This window comes from Macaca mulatta, chromosome 5, assembly GCF_049350105.2.
Source record: "Macaca mulatta isolate MMU2019108-1 chromosome 5, T2T-MMU8v2.0, whole genome shotgun sequence".
In the NCBI taxonomy this organism is placed as follows: Eukaryota; Metazoa; Chordata; class Mammalia; order Primates; family Cercopithecidae; genus Macaca; species Macaca mulatta.
The window spans coordinates 161,208,550-161,225,059 of NC_133410.1; the positions used below are offsets into that span (position 1 = coordinate 161,208,550).

The following is a 16,510-nucleotide window of genomic DNA, read 5'->3' on the forward strand; positions in this document are numbered from 1 at the left end:
ACTCTGTGTTTGGGCACAGCCTTATCTCCCGAATCAACTTGTTGACAGGAGGATCCTGGCTTTCTTTTTGTACCAAAGAGGGCTCACTGTGCCCTCCTTAGACAAGGGACTCAGGAAATGTCAGCTGAAACAACAAATGAATGACACTCAAATAAGTGGGTGAATAGCGTCCAGGGTCACACTTGGCATAATTCCTTTGCAGTTGATGTTCACAATACATCTGCAGCGTGATGCTGGTGACATGCAGGCTGATGTGGGACACAGACTACCTGTGTTCAACTCTCAGCTCTGCCACATGCTACCTGTGTGACCATGGACAAGTCGCCTCATTTCTCTGTGCCCCAGTTTCCCTATCTGTAAAATGGGGGCAATAGTTTATCGGTAACCTGGGGAGTTAAGCGAGTTAATTCACATGAAGCACTTAGAAAAGTGCCAGTCACGGAGTGAGTACTCAACACACATCCGCATCGTCTCATCATGCCTGCTTCGAATGCCGGTCACCGTGGGAGAATGCCTGCTGTGACCCAGTGACCTACAAAATAACACTTGGGCTCAGACTTCGGGGCAGCATGATCTACCAGCCATCTAGGAGGGAGCCACCCAGCAACGCCCTATATTAAAAAAATGCACCTGTCATGTCCTCTGTCTTGTCCCACAGACTTCCAGTTTGTGCCATTTCAGCTACTGGACTGTGAACTCTTCAAATGCAGAGACTGTCCTGGTAACAATCAGCATGGCAGAATCCTAACCACACTCTAGGCACTCACTGTTCAGAGCATTCGTATCTATTAACTCGAGTCGTTTTTCCAAAAGTCTGGTGGGGGACCTGGGGCACCAAGAGGCTAGGTAACCTGTCCAGAGGCACAGAAGCAGCTTTAACCCCAAGCAGTCTGGCTCCAGGGGCCATTGGCTTTTCTACAATATCTCACCTCCTTTCTGTATCTTTAACTCCTGGTGCATAGTAGGCACTCAGGAAAATGTTTGCTGAAGGAGTGAATCCCAGTGGCATCTTGAGGGAAGCTTTCTAGTATTTTCTGTGTCCAGGATTTCTGACTAGCTTCCTCTCCCACTGACCCTTCCACTACAGCTGATAAATGCTCCTTCTCTTTTCAGGAAACTGTCGCATGCTCCCCCTGGGCTGCTGGAGGAAGTCATCCTGTGTAACTCCACGCTGTGGTCCACTTCCAGACCCTTCTCTCTTTCTCTTTCTTAGAAAGAGATAGGTGGAGACTCCGACACACTCCTAAAATGAAAATTGCTTTGCTAGGCTGGTGGAATTCAAAATGTTTTGTTAAAAATTTAACTGAATTTTATTTGCAATATACATTTTGTTACTCTGTGAAATATGTATATGTTAATTGTAGACATTATAGCAACTACAGAAGTATACAAGGAACAGAATTTAAAATGGAGGCTAGCTTTGCTCTTTACTCAAAATATTCTTTCAAGTTAAAAGATCCTTACAGCAAAAACATGAAAAGAATCTAAGTGATTAAACATTATGCATTATGGGAAGAAAAAATGTTTCCAGTTCTGCCTTGTTCCCATTTAGCTTCTCAGGGTCTTGACAACTGCGTTAACATCCTCCTCTCCTGCCCTAACTGGTGAATTGAGCCACAAGGTGAATACAGAGGCCCAGAAAGTTCCCCGATTCTCCCATAGTTTCCAAAGGGAAATGGGCAGAGTGTTCAGCCTGGATTAAAGGAATGCATGCAGAAAAAACCTGTACATTCCATACCAACAAGCAAGTCTTTGAGGGTTTTCTACCTTCCTTTTCAGGATCCTTTCTCTTTCCTACAAAAAAATGGTTCTGGTCACATATACCTCAATATATTTGTTCAGTTTTGCAAATGAGTTTCAAGCGACATTTATGCTATAAGAATGTTAGACCTAAAGTTAGGATTTTTCTGTTTTGGTTCTTAATATTTCTTCTTTGGTTAATAAAACGTATTCACCCTATTTTTTTTTTAAAAAAACAACATATATTACAAGGTAAAATGTATGTGTCATAGAACATTTGGAAAATATTAAAAATGTACAAAGAAGGAAATGAAAAGCATCAGTAAATCCACCATCCAGAGAACCTGGCTCATTTTCAACTTCTGACTCTCTAGATGCGGATAAGTAAGTACAGAGGGAAAGAAACATATGCATGGTGGATACCTCTGCGTTTGGCTGCTCCTGAGTGCCCGGCGTCTGTTCCTAGCACTCTGATTCCCTTTAGAAACTGCTTTCCCCTGTATCTGCTCCCCACTGCCAACCACCCAACCACTCACCACCTGCCCATCCACTCACCCACCTGCGGGAATAGAGAAAAATGTCAGGCCCTTTCCATCCCTGTATGCATTTTTACTGGGTTAGCCATAAAACCGAGATAGTCCAATCAAATTCCTCTTGGGGGCAGGGGCGGGCTTTTAAATATTGGACCCAGGGAAGGAGTTTCCCTTCTACTCCGGTGGTAAAGACAGAAGACTCCTGGAGCTCCCAGCTGCAATAATTACAGCCCTGTAGAGAAAGCTGGTCCCAGAGAATGAATGAAAGACAAAATACTGGAGAAGCCTGATGGGGTTTGAGTCCCTGGTCTCATTGTTACTCATGTCAGTTTTACCTGGTTCTGGTTGTCCCCGGAATTGGCAACTTCTTGCCCTTTCCCAGCGTGATGACATGAGCCAATAAATTTCCTTTTGGTCTGGGCTAGTTTGAGTTGGACATTTTCTCATTGGAACCAAGAGTCTTGTTTAAACAAACACACCACTATTGCACTTACAGAGAGACAATTAGAAGTGTATTTATTTAGTATATATATAATTTATTTATGTATTATATATGTAATACTATATGTACGTGTGTGTGTCAGCCCCTCCCATGGTTGACCCAGTTAGCTCCTAGCATTTGCACAGCTCTTGTGGGAGTCAGCCTGTGTGCCCTGATGCTGTGGGAGCGTGGGTCCAAGTTTAGGGTCTGTGATTCACACTGTTTCTCTGGAACTGGGCTTTCTAACCTAACAGGGAAACTGGGCAATGCTGCCAAAAAGAAGGTATTGACTATCTAGCGTCCTTCCCAGTCTCACACTCTCAGGCCATACTGACCCCTGTTTACTGTGCAGCCAGCGGCCAATAAAGGCAGACTGCATAGCTCAGCTGCGTTGTGGAAACCACCTCTCCTCACCTCATTCCTGGCCCTTTCCAGTCTGCCTCTGTTTCCCTCTCGCCTCTAATTTATATCCCAGATTTCAACCCCTCCCCTGCCCCTTTGGTTTTAATAACGAATCTTAGCTTCTCCTGTTTAATCACATCCTCCCACCCTGCTTCTCCTGCTCATGCTCTGGACGCCCCTGGAACACTGATCCTGATGTGAATTCATGCGGCTGCTTCCTCAGAATCTTCATCTCAGTTGCCGGAAGGCAGAGGGTCTGACAGTACGAGCCAAGAGGAAGCATGGGAGTCCCTTAGGAATGGGATGGGGTGGGTTGTGAATGGAAAAGCACATTCACGTCAGGTAGAAAGCAATCAGTTGGCACTTGTAACAAGATGGAGTATTTCTGCATGGATTTCATGGAGTTAAGAGGTAGGTGGGTCTTACCCATTAACTGGCTTAGTTGGTCTCATTGACATTGGGAGGTGCTGGGGAACATCTCAGGAAGGATTCACGGTGCCTCTTATTTTGTGAATCTGTCTTCCTGCCCAGAGAAGAAATAATCCATCTCTTGTGCTTGTATTATCACCTAAAATAGATGCTTTCCTCTTTTTCTTAATAAAACTTGTATTTCCTTTTTCCGTGGACCCTCCAGAGGTCAAAGAAGAGAAGCTCAGAGGTAGGTTGGAAAGAGCCACTTCAAGCACTTTAATGATCTGCTAGGCTCCATCTGCAGTTTTCCTTCACCTTCCAAATTGGGGCCACTTTCTCTCCACCTCCACTTGCTTGTTAGTTCAATTATGATTGTTCTCTGCTTCCTTCCATATTAGATTGAATGTAGCTACAAATACAATACAATACACACAATAGGACAATATGAAATAAAGATAAAGAATGACATCAGGATCCATTGGGTGGAAAGTGAGGAAAATGCAATTAAGCCAGGAAACTTGGGAGGAAATGGTGATGGAAGATGAACAATGCCATATTTGGGTTCTGCACTCACTGATCATAAAGACTGATTAGGTACTTAAGGAAAGAGGATATGTAACTCCTAGCTCATTAAATAATTGTTTTTTCCATTATTATTGAGCATTCAGTAGTGCCAAGCACTTTTCAGGATACAGAGATAAGTAAGACTGATCCCTGTCCTCAAGGTGCTCAGTCTAATCTGCTCCCATTTTAACCTCAGGCTTTGAGAGTAGTCATACATTTCTATGTGTCTGATTCACCTATAGCCCATTCAGTCCCATGGCTCATGACTCATGAGTTGGTAAAACTAGTTCTACCACCTACTACAGACTACTGGATCAGGGGTCTGTGTCCAAGCCAAAGAGCATATAGGCACTGGATTCAGGGGAGGTCAAATATCCACAATGATCCTTGACATGAAATTACCTAATATATTTCCTCAATATTGCATGAAGATACAGCAGGTTGGGCAAATCACCTTTTCCAACGCTGCCTGCAACAAATCCCTTATCCCACTTACTCTTCTCATAATGTGGCTTTGACACACCTCCAAGGACAGATGGGGTTTATCTGGGGTTTCCACCTTGAACCTAGGTAGACTTTGTAACTGTCTCAAACAATAAAGTATGGCAGAAGTGATGCGACGTGATTTCTGAGTGTAGATTATAAAAATGCCATGCATTTCTACTTTGCTGTCTTGGGACACTTGCTCTTGGAACTCAGCTGCCATGCTGTGAAGAAGCCCAAGGAGTCTATGGAGAGGCCCACATGGTGAGAGCCAAGGCCCCTGGACCACAGGCTTGGCTGGGCTCCTATCTGACAGCCAGCACAAACTTGCCAGCCATGTGAGTCATCTGAAAGTGGGACTCCCAGCTCCAGTTGAACTGCCCAGTGAATGCCATATGGAAGAGAATTGAACCACTTGCACCGAGCCTCATGCAAATTGCAGATTCATGTGAAAAATAAATGAGTGTTGTTTGTTTAAGCTGCTAAGTTTTGAGGTGTTTAGGCAGCAATAGATGGCTGAAACCCCCATCCGGTCAGGTTTTCTCTCTTGGGAAGTATGAACACTGGATGCCTCTGGGGTGGGCCACTTGAGCTCAGGCTGAATCCCAAGCAATGCTGATTTTGCTGTTCTCCACAGTCCTATGTACATTCTAGGCTGGGGTATCCTGCAAGTCAGCATGACTATGGCTGTGAAGAGGCAACATTCCAGGCTGCTTTAATGTCTTTCCAATTCTAGCACTAAACACACCTGTCTCTAACTTGAGAGTCCCTGGACATGCCTCTCCACTGCAACCTTAAAGGGGATCATGTGCTGTTTACGTCAGCTCTAGTAAGTGGAAATTTTATTTTTTCACCTAGTGACCAAACCTTTACCAGTACTTAGATTTTAAAACTAGACTTTTTACTTATCACCCCTATTCTAAGCCCTGGCTTTTTTCTCAGCATGATAGACCATTGCTTCTGGGCCTAGGGTCCTGCCTTCACTGCCTCTGTTCCTTCTTATCTCAGCCTGCAGCCTCTGTTACTTCTTATCTCAGGCTATGCTCACCTTCAGGCGTCCTTGACAATGACTGAAGCCTTTTGTTTTTAGACAAGGCTGGAGTACAATGGTGTGATCTCAGCTCACTGCAACCTCCGCCTCCCCGGTTCAAGTGATTCTCCTGCCTCAGCCTCCCGAGTAGCTGGGATTACAGGTGCATGCCACTAAACCTAATTTTTGTATTTTTGGTAGAGATGGGCTTTCACCATGTTGGCCAGGCTGGTCTCGAACTCCTGACCTCAGGTGATCTGCCTGCTTCGGCCTCCCAAAGTGCTGGGATTACAGGCGTGAGCCACTGCACCCCGCCAAGTGATGCCTTTTAAAACACTTTCCTATGGCTAATTACTGGGGAGGCAGTGCAGTGCAGTGCAGTGATTAAAAACTTGTGCTTTGGAGCTGGGGAGACATGGAACAAGGTATAAGTTCTCTAAACCTACCTCCTAAGTATATTATTAGTATTAAAAAGAGATTATGTATGTTTAGTGTTTAGCACCTTCTGGCCAGGGTGGCTACCTCTTCAGATACCCAATATTCTTCCACCACTTTGTGAGACAGAAGCCCTTATTGTTGGAAGTGATAATGTACCAACCGTAGAGACGACTGTTCCCTGCTGCCTTGCAGAGATTGGCCAATGAGATGTAAGCAGAGTTGCTTCACTGGGCTGGCAGGAAAGCTCTTTAAAAGTGGCCGACCTACTTGGGAGGCTCACCCTTGTGCTGGTTCCTTCTCTTTCCTTCTTGTGAATATCATGCTGGAGTTACAACCATCATTTTGGATCATGTGGCAAGACAGGAAAGAAGCCCTGTACTAATGAAGGTGGGGAAGAGTTAGAAGGGACTTGTGTCCTAGATGACCAGGGAGCAGCCATACCAGCTCACCTTGAATTAGGAACTTAATTCCTAACTGATCCACATGATGCATGCTAATCAAGATGCATCCTTTCCCTAACTCTGTGGGACTGCATGCTCTTTGGGTCCATGCTGTCTCCAGTCTGGCTACGTTCTAGTTAAAACAGGGAGGAAATACACTCTGTATCAGTGTATTTTAAGGGTAGATTGATGCCATAATGGACTAGGTTTAACTTTAGTTGAGACTTTTAGGAGAAATCTTTCTGCCTGTTGTTTGTCAGTAATACTGACTGGTCTTTGTGAGCTGAAAGAATAAATCCTTATTCAAGGAAGTCTTCGTGTAATCTACATCTTACGAATCTGCCGTTCAGCCTTGCGCTCTTCTAATGTCAAGGTGTGAGATGAGGTTAAAATTAAAGGCATGAAGAAAAAATGTTTTTAAAAAATCAGGAAAAAAGAGAAGGTTTTCTTGTGGATTTCCATTTTTACTAGAATTTTTTTTTTTTTTTTTGAGACGGAGTTTCACTCTGTCACCCAGCCAGGAGTGCAGTGGCTGAATCTTGGCGCTCACTGCAACCTCTGCCTCCCAGGTTCAAGCAATTCTCCTGCTCAGCCTCCCAATAGCTGGGATTACAGGCAACTGCCACCACACCTGGTTAGTTTTTGTATTTTTAGTAGAGACGGGGTTTCACCATATTGGTCACACTGGTCTCGAACTCCTGACCTCAGGTGATCCACCTGCCTCAGCCTCCCAAAGTGCTGGGATTACAGGTGTGAGCCACCACACCTGGCCTACTAGAAATATTTTTAAAAGTTGTATTCTCATAAACAATTAAAATTTCATTCCTTCATTTAAAAATGTTTTGTAAGGAAGAATAAAGACAAGAATATGTAATAATATATTTTAGATATGCAGAAAGTCTACTTAATTTTTAGGTTAGACAGTTTAATACAAAGCAGGTCCCTTTTTGAATTGGTATTGTTTTATTTATTTAAAGAATTATATGGATCAAAGAGTGCAATTATGAAGATAAAAATTCTTTTTCATAGACACAGAAATTAAAAGAACTTTTCCTCAGAAAGATGCACAATTCACCTCTATTCATAGTAAATAAAACGTTTTAGTAAACAAATATCTTACCCTCAAATACACTTTTATTCTAAATATTGATATTCATTAATTACGTAGAAATTCATGTAGAAGCTATTCATTCCTCATGTCTTATAGTGCCAATTCTGCCATAAGCCCTATTGCCCAGGTATGTTACATAAAACATCCAGAGATTACAGTGAAAGTCAGGGTGTGTCTGGACACAGTGGTTCTCAACTGTAATCCCAGCACTTTGGGAGGCCGAGGCCGGTGGATCACTTGAGGTCAGGAGTTTGAGACCAGCCTGGCCAACATGGTGAAACCCCATCTCTACTAAAAATACAAAAATTAGCTGGGCATAGTGGCACAGACCTGTAATCCCCGCTACTCGGGAGGCTGAGGCAAGAGAATTGCTTGAACCTGGGAGGCAGAGGTTGCAGTGAGCCGAGATCATGACACTGCACTCCAGCCTGGGTGACAGAGTGAGACTCCATCTCAAAAAAAAAAAAAAAAAGGTAAGAAGTAGCACATAGTGAAAATGAATATAATAATTTTACAGCTGGTCAGGCTCAGTGGCTCATGCCTGTAATCCCAGCACTTCGGGAGGTTGAGACAGGAGGATTGCTTGAGCCCAGGAGTTTGAAACCAGCCTGGGCAACATAGTGAGACCCTGTCTCTAAAAAATAAAATAAAATAATTTTACAGCTTTTGGTTCTCCTGTATTATATAGCATAACTGGGAATAAAAAACTATGAAATTATTTTCCCAAGGCCAGTTTTACTCATCTTTAGCACACCTGTTTGCTGTGGTTATCCAGGAGCCACCTACATCAAGGTGGATCCAGGCTGTGGTCTTGCATTGGGTAACAAAGCCCTTCCCAGAGGGAGGAGTCACACCACTGGGTCAAGAGTCACGAATGAGTATTTTTACATGTTTATTAAAACAAGTTTCCTGAGAAGTTTGACTAGGCTATGTTGTTGTTAACCTAGTTTGCTTAAAATGTACAAAAATGCAATCAAACTTACATATCTGCTAAATATTCTAAAGTCAGATTTTGTTCTGATTGGCTATTAGGGCAAATTAGTGAGGGATTTTTTTGTTTTTTTGTTCTGTTTTGTTTTTCTAACAATAGTCTGAAACATGAAATTAAGTTTGGGTTTAAAAACAATTCTTGAAACTGTCATAAACATATGATATCTATTGATTAAACAGTAATAAAAAGACACAAGGTACAAGAATTGAGGCTTGACTGTTGTGGCCGTATACTAACTTCATATACCTTGATAGAACAAAGCATCTTCTTAAAAAGTGATTTGTACACTGCACAAGTATAGCTTTACCAAATAAAAACTCAATGACATGTCACTGAAATTTGCTTCTTCTAGAATTGGAATTATGTAACATACTGAATGATACTATTTTTATCGTATTATAAAATATGACTTCATCAACATGAGATTCCAGGACCCCAGATACTTCTCTGAACTTCTAAAAGTTCATTATTTGATAGGGTTGGATCAAATGTAAAGGCCCAAGTGTTCAAAGATCTTAGATACCTAAAGAGAGAAAGAGGCAAATGGAGGCTCTTCTGAGAGTCAAAATGTTGATGAGAAACAAACTGGAAGTAGCACACATAGGCAGAAAAATAGACAAGTTATGATTCAGAAAACAATTGTATGCAATTTTGGCATAAATATCTGAGAGTCACTGTGGGCCATGAGTTGAAAAGGAACATGCAAGAGAGCAAGGAAAACACAAAGCCTCATTCAGATGTGCTGGTGAGAATATGACAGACAAATCTGTTGAAGTTATGTACCATGAAGTCTGTCTTTTGTCAAAGCTCTATGCAGTCCCAGGATAGCGTGATAACAGTGGTTAAACACAACCAGCTAGTTATAGCTTTCATTGTATGGAAAGACCTTTCTGGTCTGGAACTCTGCCTTTGAAATTATCCACGTAGTTCAGAAGGCAAATACGTGTTAAAGGGATCCCAAAAGGTAGGAGACAAGTACTTTTTGTTATGCATTAGGGCAGACTTTCAAGCACAAGACACAAAACTGGGCAGCAAATGTTTGGGTAGTCCCATCTCCCCTTGGTTCATATGTGGGTAACAAAATGAATAAAATTTTCCTTCTTTGTCTTTCTTGAAATAAAATATCAGGTATCCAAGGAGAGCTGAGGACTCTCAATTTGCTAGATTGATTTAAAGGGGTCAGATTTAGAAAATTAAGGAATAAATGGAGATCAGTTTCATTGGAGTAGGTGTGGTCAGTGGGCCCTTTTCCATTTTGTGCCATTGCTTTTAGCACAAGGATGTCAAAAATCCCACATAGAATGTCATCTCTGATGGATTGACAGAGACCTCCTGGGGTGCTGTGTTAGGACATGAGGCTTATCCCAGCTTGGCAGGAGAGAATGCTAAGCATGATGAGTGATACCTGCCACGGGCACAGATATTTCCTGCTTCTCTTCTGTTTGTTTCAAACCACCTTCAGGATCTCTGAAACATAGGCTGACAGATGACTCCTACCTGCACATACTTCCTACCCACATGTCACATCCAAGGGAGGGATGGTGAAACAAGTGTGAGCTTTGCAGAAATGCTGACAAGCAAGGGAATTTCAGCTGAGGAGTACATAAGTTCTTTCACCGAAGATTCCTAGTTTCTCTGAGTTCTTAAGGGTGACCAGACCTGGCCATGTCAGGGTCTACAAGTTACCAAACGCCATCTCATCAGGACTGTGGACCCTCTCACTGTGTCTTCTTGGCAGGCCGAGCACACTGACCCCCTGGGATGGTGTTTTCATTAAAACACTTGCTGTGTTTGGTGTCTTTTCCATGACATAACACTCCTTGAGAAAAGTTCTGCTGAATGTAGTTTACCTGTCCGAGGACTTGAATAATCAGAGGAAATTATCCAAAGCTGGTTAGTGGCCCAAAAGGAAACCATTGATAAAACGGCTTCCTGATTTAGGCCCTAAGGAATGAAGCAGAAAGGTGACGAACATTTAGCATGAGCAGAGTGAGTGCAGTGAGCTAGAAGCTGGCTGAGAGGAGGCAACGCGCATTGATCAGAAGTGAGCACATCACCCGCCTCCTTCTCCACCCTCAGAGGCAGCGATGGATGGCAGCCAGGCCTTTTCCTAGTACTTCTCAATTGCACATTCTTCCAAGTGCAAGTGATGCCATCATTAGGAAGAGTGGGCGTTGGAAGAAACAGCAAAAGGTTCTTGTGTCTATGTTGATTTGAAATTAATTAAATTTGTATCCTCTTCATCCTCAGTTGGCAGGCTCAGCGGACTCCCTCAGGGGTTGCTTCTCTTGGAAAACATGAGCGCCATTCAGGTTTAGGATTCATTATCACTGTAAAAAAACACACACACAGACACACACAGACACACAAAAAACCAGTAATATATTTCTTTTTCTTTTCTTTTTTTTTTTTTTTTTGAGATGGAGTCTCACTCCGTTGCCCAGGCTGGAGAGCAGTGGCACGATCCAGGCTCACTGCAAGCTCCGTCTCCCAGGTTCACGTCATTCTCCTGCCTCAGCCTCCCGAGTAGCTGGGACTACAGGGGCCTGCCACCACGCCCAGCTAATTTTTTGCATTTTTTTTTTTAGTTTAGTTTTTTTTTTTTTTTTTTTTTAGTAGAGATGGGGTTTCACCGTGGTAGCCAGGAGGGTCTCAATCTCCTGACCTCGTGATCTACCCACCTTGGCCTCCCAAAGTGCTGGGATTACAGGTGTGAGCCACCGTGCCGGGTCAACAGTAATATATTTCTAAGAAGCTAAAGAGAGCTGGTCACTCCATTGTGGAGGTGACTGAAGAGATCACAAACCATCAGGAAGCCAATGGTGTCCAGCTTACAATTTCTGAAAGGAAGGTCAGTCTGAATTTTACATTTGATTCCTGAGGAAGAAATTCATGAGAGCCAAAAAATAATCCCTAGCTCTTGCCCTTCACAGCCCTCCCCAGTGCTGATGCAGAGAACCAGATGGAGTTGGGGGTTCCCCGTTTAATCAGTCTAATCCCATTCTCTATGAATACATGCCAAATTGCCTTTTTCTAAAACTAATTTTCCACATGCCGTTTTCTCTCAAGAGTTTGTGGTCCTGGCATGTCTTCAATAGCTCGTTTTGTTCATACCTACAAAGGAGCTGGAGGGGCCTTCTCAGTGTCATTTAGAATTCAAATATTGGGCATCCTGGGGTGTGAGCAGACATAAATGATCAACATAGTATTTGAACATGACCACACTGTTGGCTGATTTGGTCTTTTGCTTCTAACTTGGCTGTCTTTGCCAAGTGTCTGGCTCCACAGCTTTTTCCTGGTGGGCTCACAGCTCCACCAACTCTCCTGGAAAACAGGTGGCACTTCCCTTCCTCGCATTTCTCTTTTTAGTTCTGTACTCCCTTCGCTCACATCCTAGCAGGTCTCTATTTGAAGTGACCTCTGCTTCCAAGGGAGCGCTTGAATGATAATGATCAACAGATCTGGTATCTCCCTCGCTCATAAGTATGGATAGTGTGCAATAGGTGATATTCTTCTGACTCCTACTTCAGTGCTCTCCTACTCAGTGAAACTCCATGTGTTTCTAAAAGGACTTCGGAGCAACTGAGACACACATAGATAGATAGATAGACAGACAGAAAGACAGATAGATAAATAGATAGATAAGTAGGTAGATAATGATGGATCTATCCATGAAAGGGCAGGAGACATTGTGTATATGTTTGTGTGTGGTGTTGGTTCATGTTGTGAAGACAGAGGCAGAAGCTATCATAAGGAGGGAAGAGCAATGGGAAAGGAGGGGGAGGACAGAATTTTATCTGAGGCAGAGAAGTGAACAAAAGGACAAACCAGGGTGGGTGTGGTGGCTCACACCTGTCATCCCAGCTCTTTGGGAGGCTGAGGCAGGAGGATTGCTTGAGTCTAGGAGTTTGAGACCAGCCAGGGCAATACAGTGAGACACCATCTTTACAAAAATTAAACATTAGCCAAGTGTGGTGGTGCACACCTGTAGTCCCAGTTACTCAGGAGGCTGAGGTGGGAGGATTGCTGGAGTCCTAGCATTTGAGGCTGTAGTGAGCTGTGATTGTGCCACTGCACTCCAGCCTGGGTAAGAGACACACCCTGTCTCAAAAAAAAAAAAAAAAGACAAACCATATCAAAACGTATTTCAAATGAAAGCCTGGTTGAAAGTTTTAGAATGTTTCATCTGAAGAGTAGATGTGACAACCCCTTTCACTTATGTCACCCTGAATAATTTTTAAACTGCCCAAGGATGTTTAATTTCTTGGAAATTGGGTGGTGGTAAGAGAGTATTTCAAAGATTCAGGAGTCTATCTCTATAGAACATAAGGCTCTGAATTGCATGTTTTCCTTTTGTGACCTTATCTTGAAATTTCAGCCACTTGAAGCAGAGTATAATATACAACTGAACAACAAAGGCAAGGCCCTCTTTTGTCCACAACATTAATATTTGCTCAGCTGTTATAATAGAAGTGATTTTTAAAGTTAATTATTATAAAATTAGTCCCTATTCATTGGTTAAAAAAATAGAAAATACAAATAAGCAAAACAAAAATACCAATAATCTCACTACATTAACATTTTGGTATTTATTTCCCCAAAGATTTTCCTGTGATAATAATATATATCTTTTTTGTACAAAATGGGATATTTTATATATTGTTCTGTAATCTGCTTTTCTCACTCTCATTCACACGTAAACATCTGCCTCTCCTAATAAATATATACAACATCCTTTCAGTGACTACATAGCTTTCTATTGTCTCACTAAATCAAAAATGTTTTTTTAGCCAATTCCTTATTGTTAAACATTTAGGCTACTTTAAATTTTTAATTTTTATTTATTATAAACATTGCTACATCTTTGGAAACTTCCAATAGTTACCTTTGCATGTATCCCTAGAAAGGGAATTGTTAGGTCAAAGTATACACAATTTTAAAGCTTTAATGGCTCATTGTCAAATTATCCCCCTTTCCTAGAAATTTTTACAATTTACATTCTTCCAACACTACTCTTTAGGGAAATATCCTTTTTCCCATGTCCTCTCCAACATTGAATATTATTATTTTCATTTTTTTTTGTGAGTCCAGTAGGTGAAAATGGTATCGTATTTACCGTTACTTTTTTATTACTACAAAGAATAAACCTTTTACAAAGCTTAGTTGGTAATTTTAATTTCTTCCTTTGCTGAATTGCTTACTAATAGTCTCTGCTTATAAAGTAGAACAATTATTATTACATTTTTAGATAGGATCTTACCATGTCACCCAGGCTGGAGGGCAGTGGCAAGATCTTAGCTCACTGCAGCCTCAACCTCCTGGGCTCAAGCAATCCTACCACCTCATCCCCCCTTCCCCCACTCCTCCATAGCTGGGACTACAGTTGTGTGCCACCACACCTAGCTAACTTTTGTGGAGACAGAGTCATGCCATGTTGTCTAGGCTGGTCTCGAACTCCTGGGCTCAAGCAATCCACCCACCTCAGCCTCTCAAAGTGCTGGGATTACAGGTGTGAGATACACAGCCAGCCTACTGTGTTTTTTGAAGTACAAGAACATTGAGTTTTTAATGTAGTTACATCTATCCTTTTATTTTTTATTTTTTGAGACAGAGTCTCGCTCTGTCGCCTCCCGAGTAGCTGGGACTACAGGCGCCTGCCACCACGCTCGGCTAATTTTTTGTATTTTTTTAGTAGAGGCAGGGTTTCACCGTGTTAGCCAGGATGGTCTCCATCTCCTGACCTCGTGATCCGCCTGCCTCGGCCTCCCAAAGTGCTGGGATTATAGGCATGAGCCACCGCACCCGGCCACATCTATCCTTTTCAAATATGATTTCTGACTTGTGTATCATGCTTTCAAACTAGTTCCCTCCTTAAAGCTATATAATATTTTCCTGTATTTTTTCTGGCTTTTTTTCTTTCTTTTTAACACTCAAACTCATCTGGAGTCTATTTTTGTATAAAGCGTGAGGGTGAGCTCCAAATTTCCCCCCCAAATGTTAGTCAGTTGTCCCAAGACTATTTATTAAATAATCCACTTGCTATGCAATGTTAATTCTAATTTGGTTCCAAGTGTACACTATTTTAATTGTTGATCAAGCATGACACACTCCCTGTGAACTCCCTACCCTTATTCCATCTTACAATTTCACTTTTTCCTTCTTTTAAAATTGTCCTGGCTCTTTGCACACAGTTATTCTTCCAGATGAAATGTGCATAGGGATTTTTAAGATGACTGGGTTGAATTTAAGATGATCATTTTTACATTGTTGAGTCTTTCATCAGGAACACAGTATACCTCTCCATTCGTTCAAGTCTTTTATGTGCCACAATAAAAATCTGAACATTTTATATTATCACCTGCATTTTTTCAGTTAAGTTGATCCCTGGGTAGTTTACGTTTGTGCTGTTTTTATGATATTACCAATGTTGGTGTGTGCTGAGTGGCTTTTTTAGCATAGTAGATAAGATCCCTGGGTCAGTTGGCCTGAATCTGAATCATGGTTCACTTTCTTGCCATGTGACATTGGGCAAATTAACCTTTCTTAGCTGGAGTGTTCTTATCTCATCTCATCTGCAAAACATACATACCTATACCACAAGCTTTATTGTTTTGTAAATAATAAATGAGAAAATGCAGGTGAAATACCATACTCCAGGCCTGACACACAGACACATGAATGAATGTTAGTAATCCTTATTTTGCAGGTTTTACAGTAGCCAGTGCTTGTTGGTAAAACACTAGCATGAATATTGTTTCAAGTATCCAAAGGCTTTCAGCAACCATCTTCCAAAACAAACTAAATTTCTAAGGGGAAGCATTTTGAAGGCTCAGTGTGGGACACTGTCCATCAACAAGGACTTGTTTAACTTAAAGCACCAAAGAGGAAAAGAAGCTCAAGCTATGGTGCCCACAGCCACAGCTCCGTGGACCATAAGCAATTGACAAGCACTGCCACATAGGGTAAACAGTTGCCTCACCTGTGGGACATCAGGCCACTCTTAGGTGTAGCAACTCTTACTGGTGCTGGGATGGACATCAGGCATGTTGGTAAATCAGCAAGCTGGGACCTGGCCCACCACTTGAGCCTGGAGGCATTCTCTCCCAAATGCTCATTCCTTTATTTAGTTAGGTGTGTTTCCTGCTGTCTTTTTGGCTATTTATTCTCTCTGTGAAATCATCAAATAAACCTAGACATTTTTAATTCTGAAAATTCTTAGAGTTCTCTGTTAAAAAAATCTTAGCAAACTGTCACAGAATTGCAACAAATCAAGTAAGTGATCCCTTTTCAAACCTTTAGTTTGAAAGCAGTTTTAGTAACTTATCTACAATGGTAACATTAGTGAGCAATTTTTCTAGGAATGTTAGACAGATATTTTAAGAATGTTGGCCAAGTGTGGTGGCTCATGTCTGTAATCCTGGCAACTTGGGAAGCCGGGGCATTTAAGCCTCAAGGACCACTTGAGCCCATGAGTTCGAGACCAGCCTGGGGAACATAGTGAGACATTGTCTCTACAAATTTCAAAAATTAGCTGGGCATGGTGGCTCGTGTCAGTAGTCCCAGCTATTAAAAGTAATGGCAAAAACTGCAATTACTTTTGCACCAACCTTATACCTTGTTTGCGTGGCTGAGGTGGGAGGATTGCCTGAGATTGGGAAGGTTGAGGAGATGTAGTGAGCTGAGATCACACCACTGCACTCCAGTCTGGGCAACACAGTGAGACCCTATCTCAAAAAAAAAAAAAAAAAAAAAAAGAATGTGGAGCACCTTTCCCAAAAGTCTGCATAGTAACAGGCTGACAAATAAAACCAAATTTAATTGATTAAAAAGCATCATTGTATTGTTTTCTTTAAGAAGGCATGTAATGGGCATGCTACCAGTTGAAT

The 16,510-nt window shown here is 42.0% G+C and overlaps 1 protein-coding gene across 2 annotated transcripts in view; it reads right to left on the bottom strand.

The window, feature by feature from the left end:
• Positions 1 to 8,511: 8,511 nt before the first annotated feature.
• Positions 8,512 to 16,510, bottom strand: part of TMEM154 (transmembrane protein 154) — a 54,165-nt gene continuing 46,166 nt past the window's right edge. The window contains exons 7-8 of one of the 2 annotated variants that reach the window (XR_013417328.1): positions 16,239 to 16,348; positions 8,777 to 10,954 (exon numbers count right to left, since the gene is read on the bottom strand). Coding sequence is in view for 1 of the 2 variants with exons in the window: in XM_015139348.3 (XP_014994834.1) it covers positions 10,939 to 10,954 (16 nt within the window). In the remaining variant the exon portion in view is untranslated. Of the gene's footprint in view, positions 10,955 to 16,238; positions 16,349 to 16,510 lie in introns of both variants that reach the window. The other variant, XM_015139348.3, reaches the window with a different exon arrangement.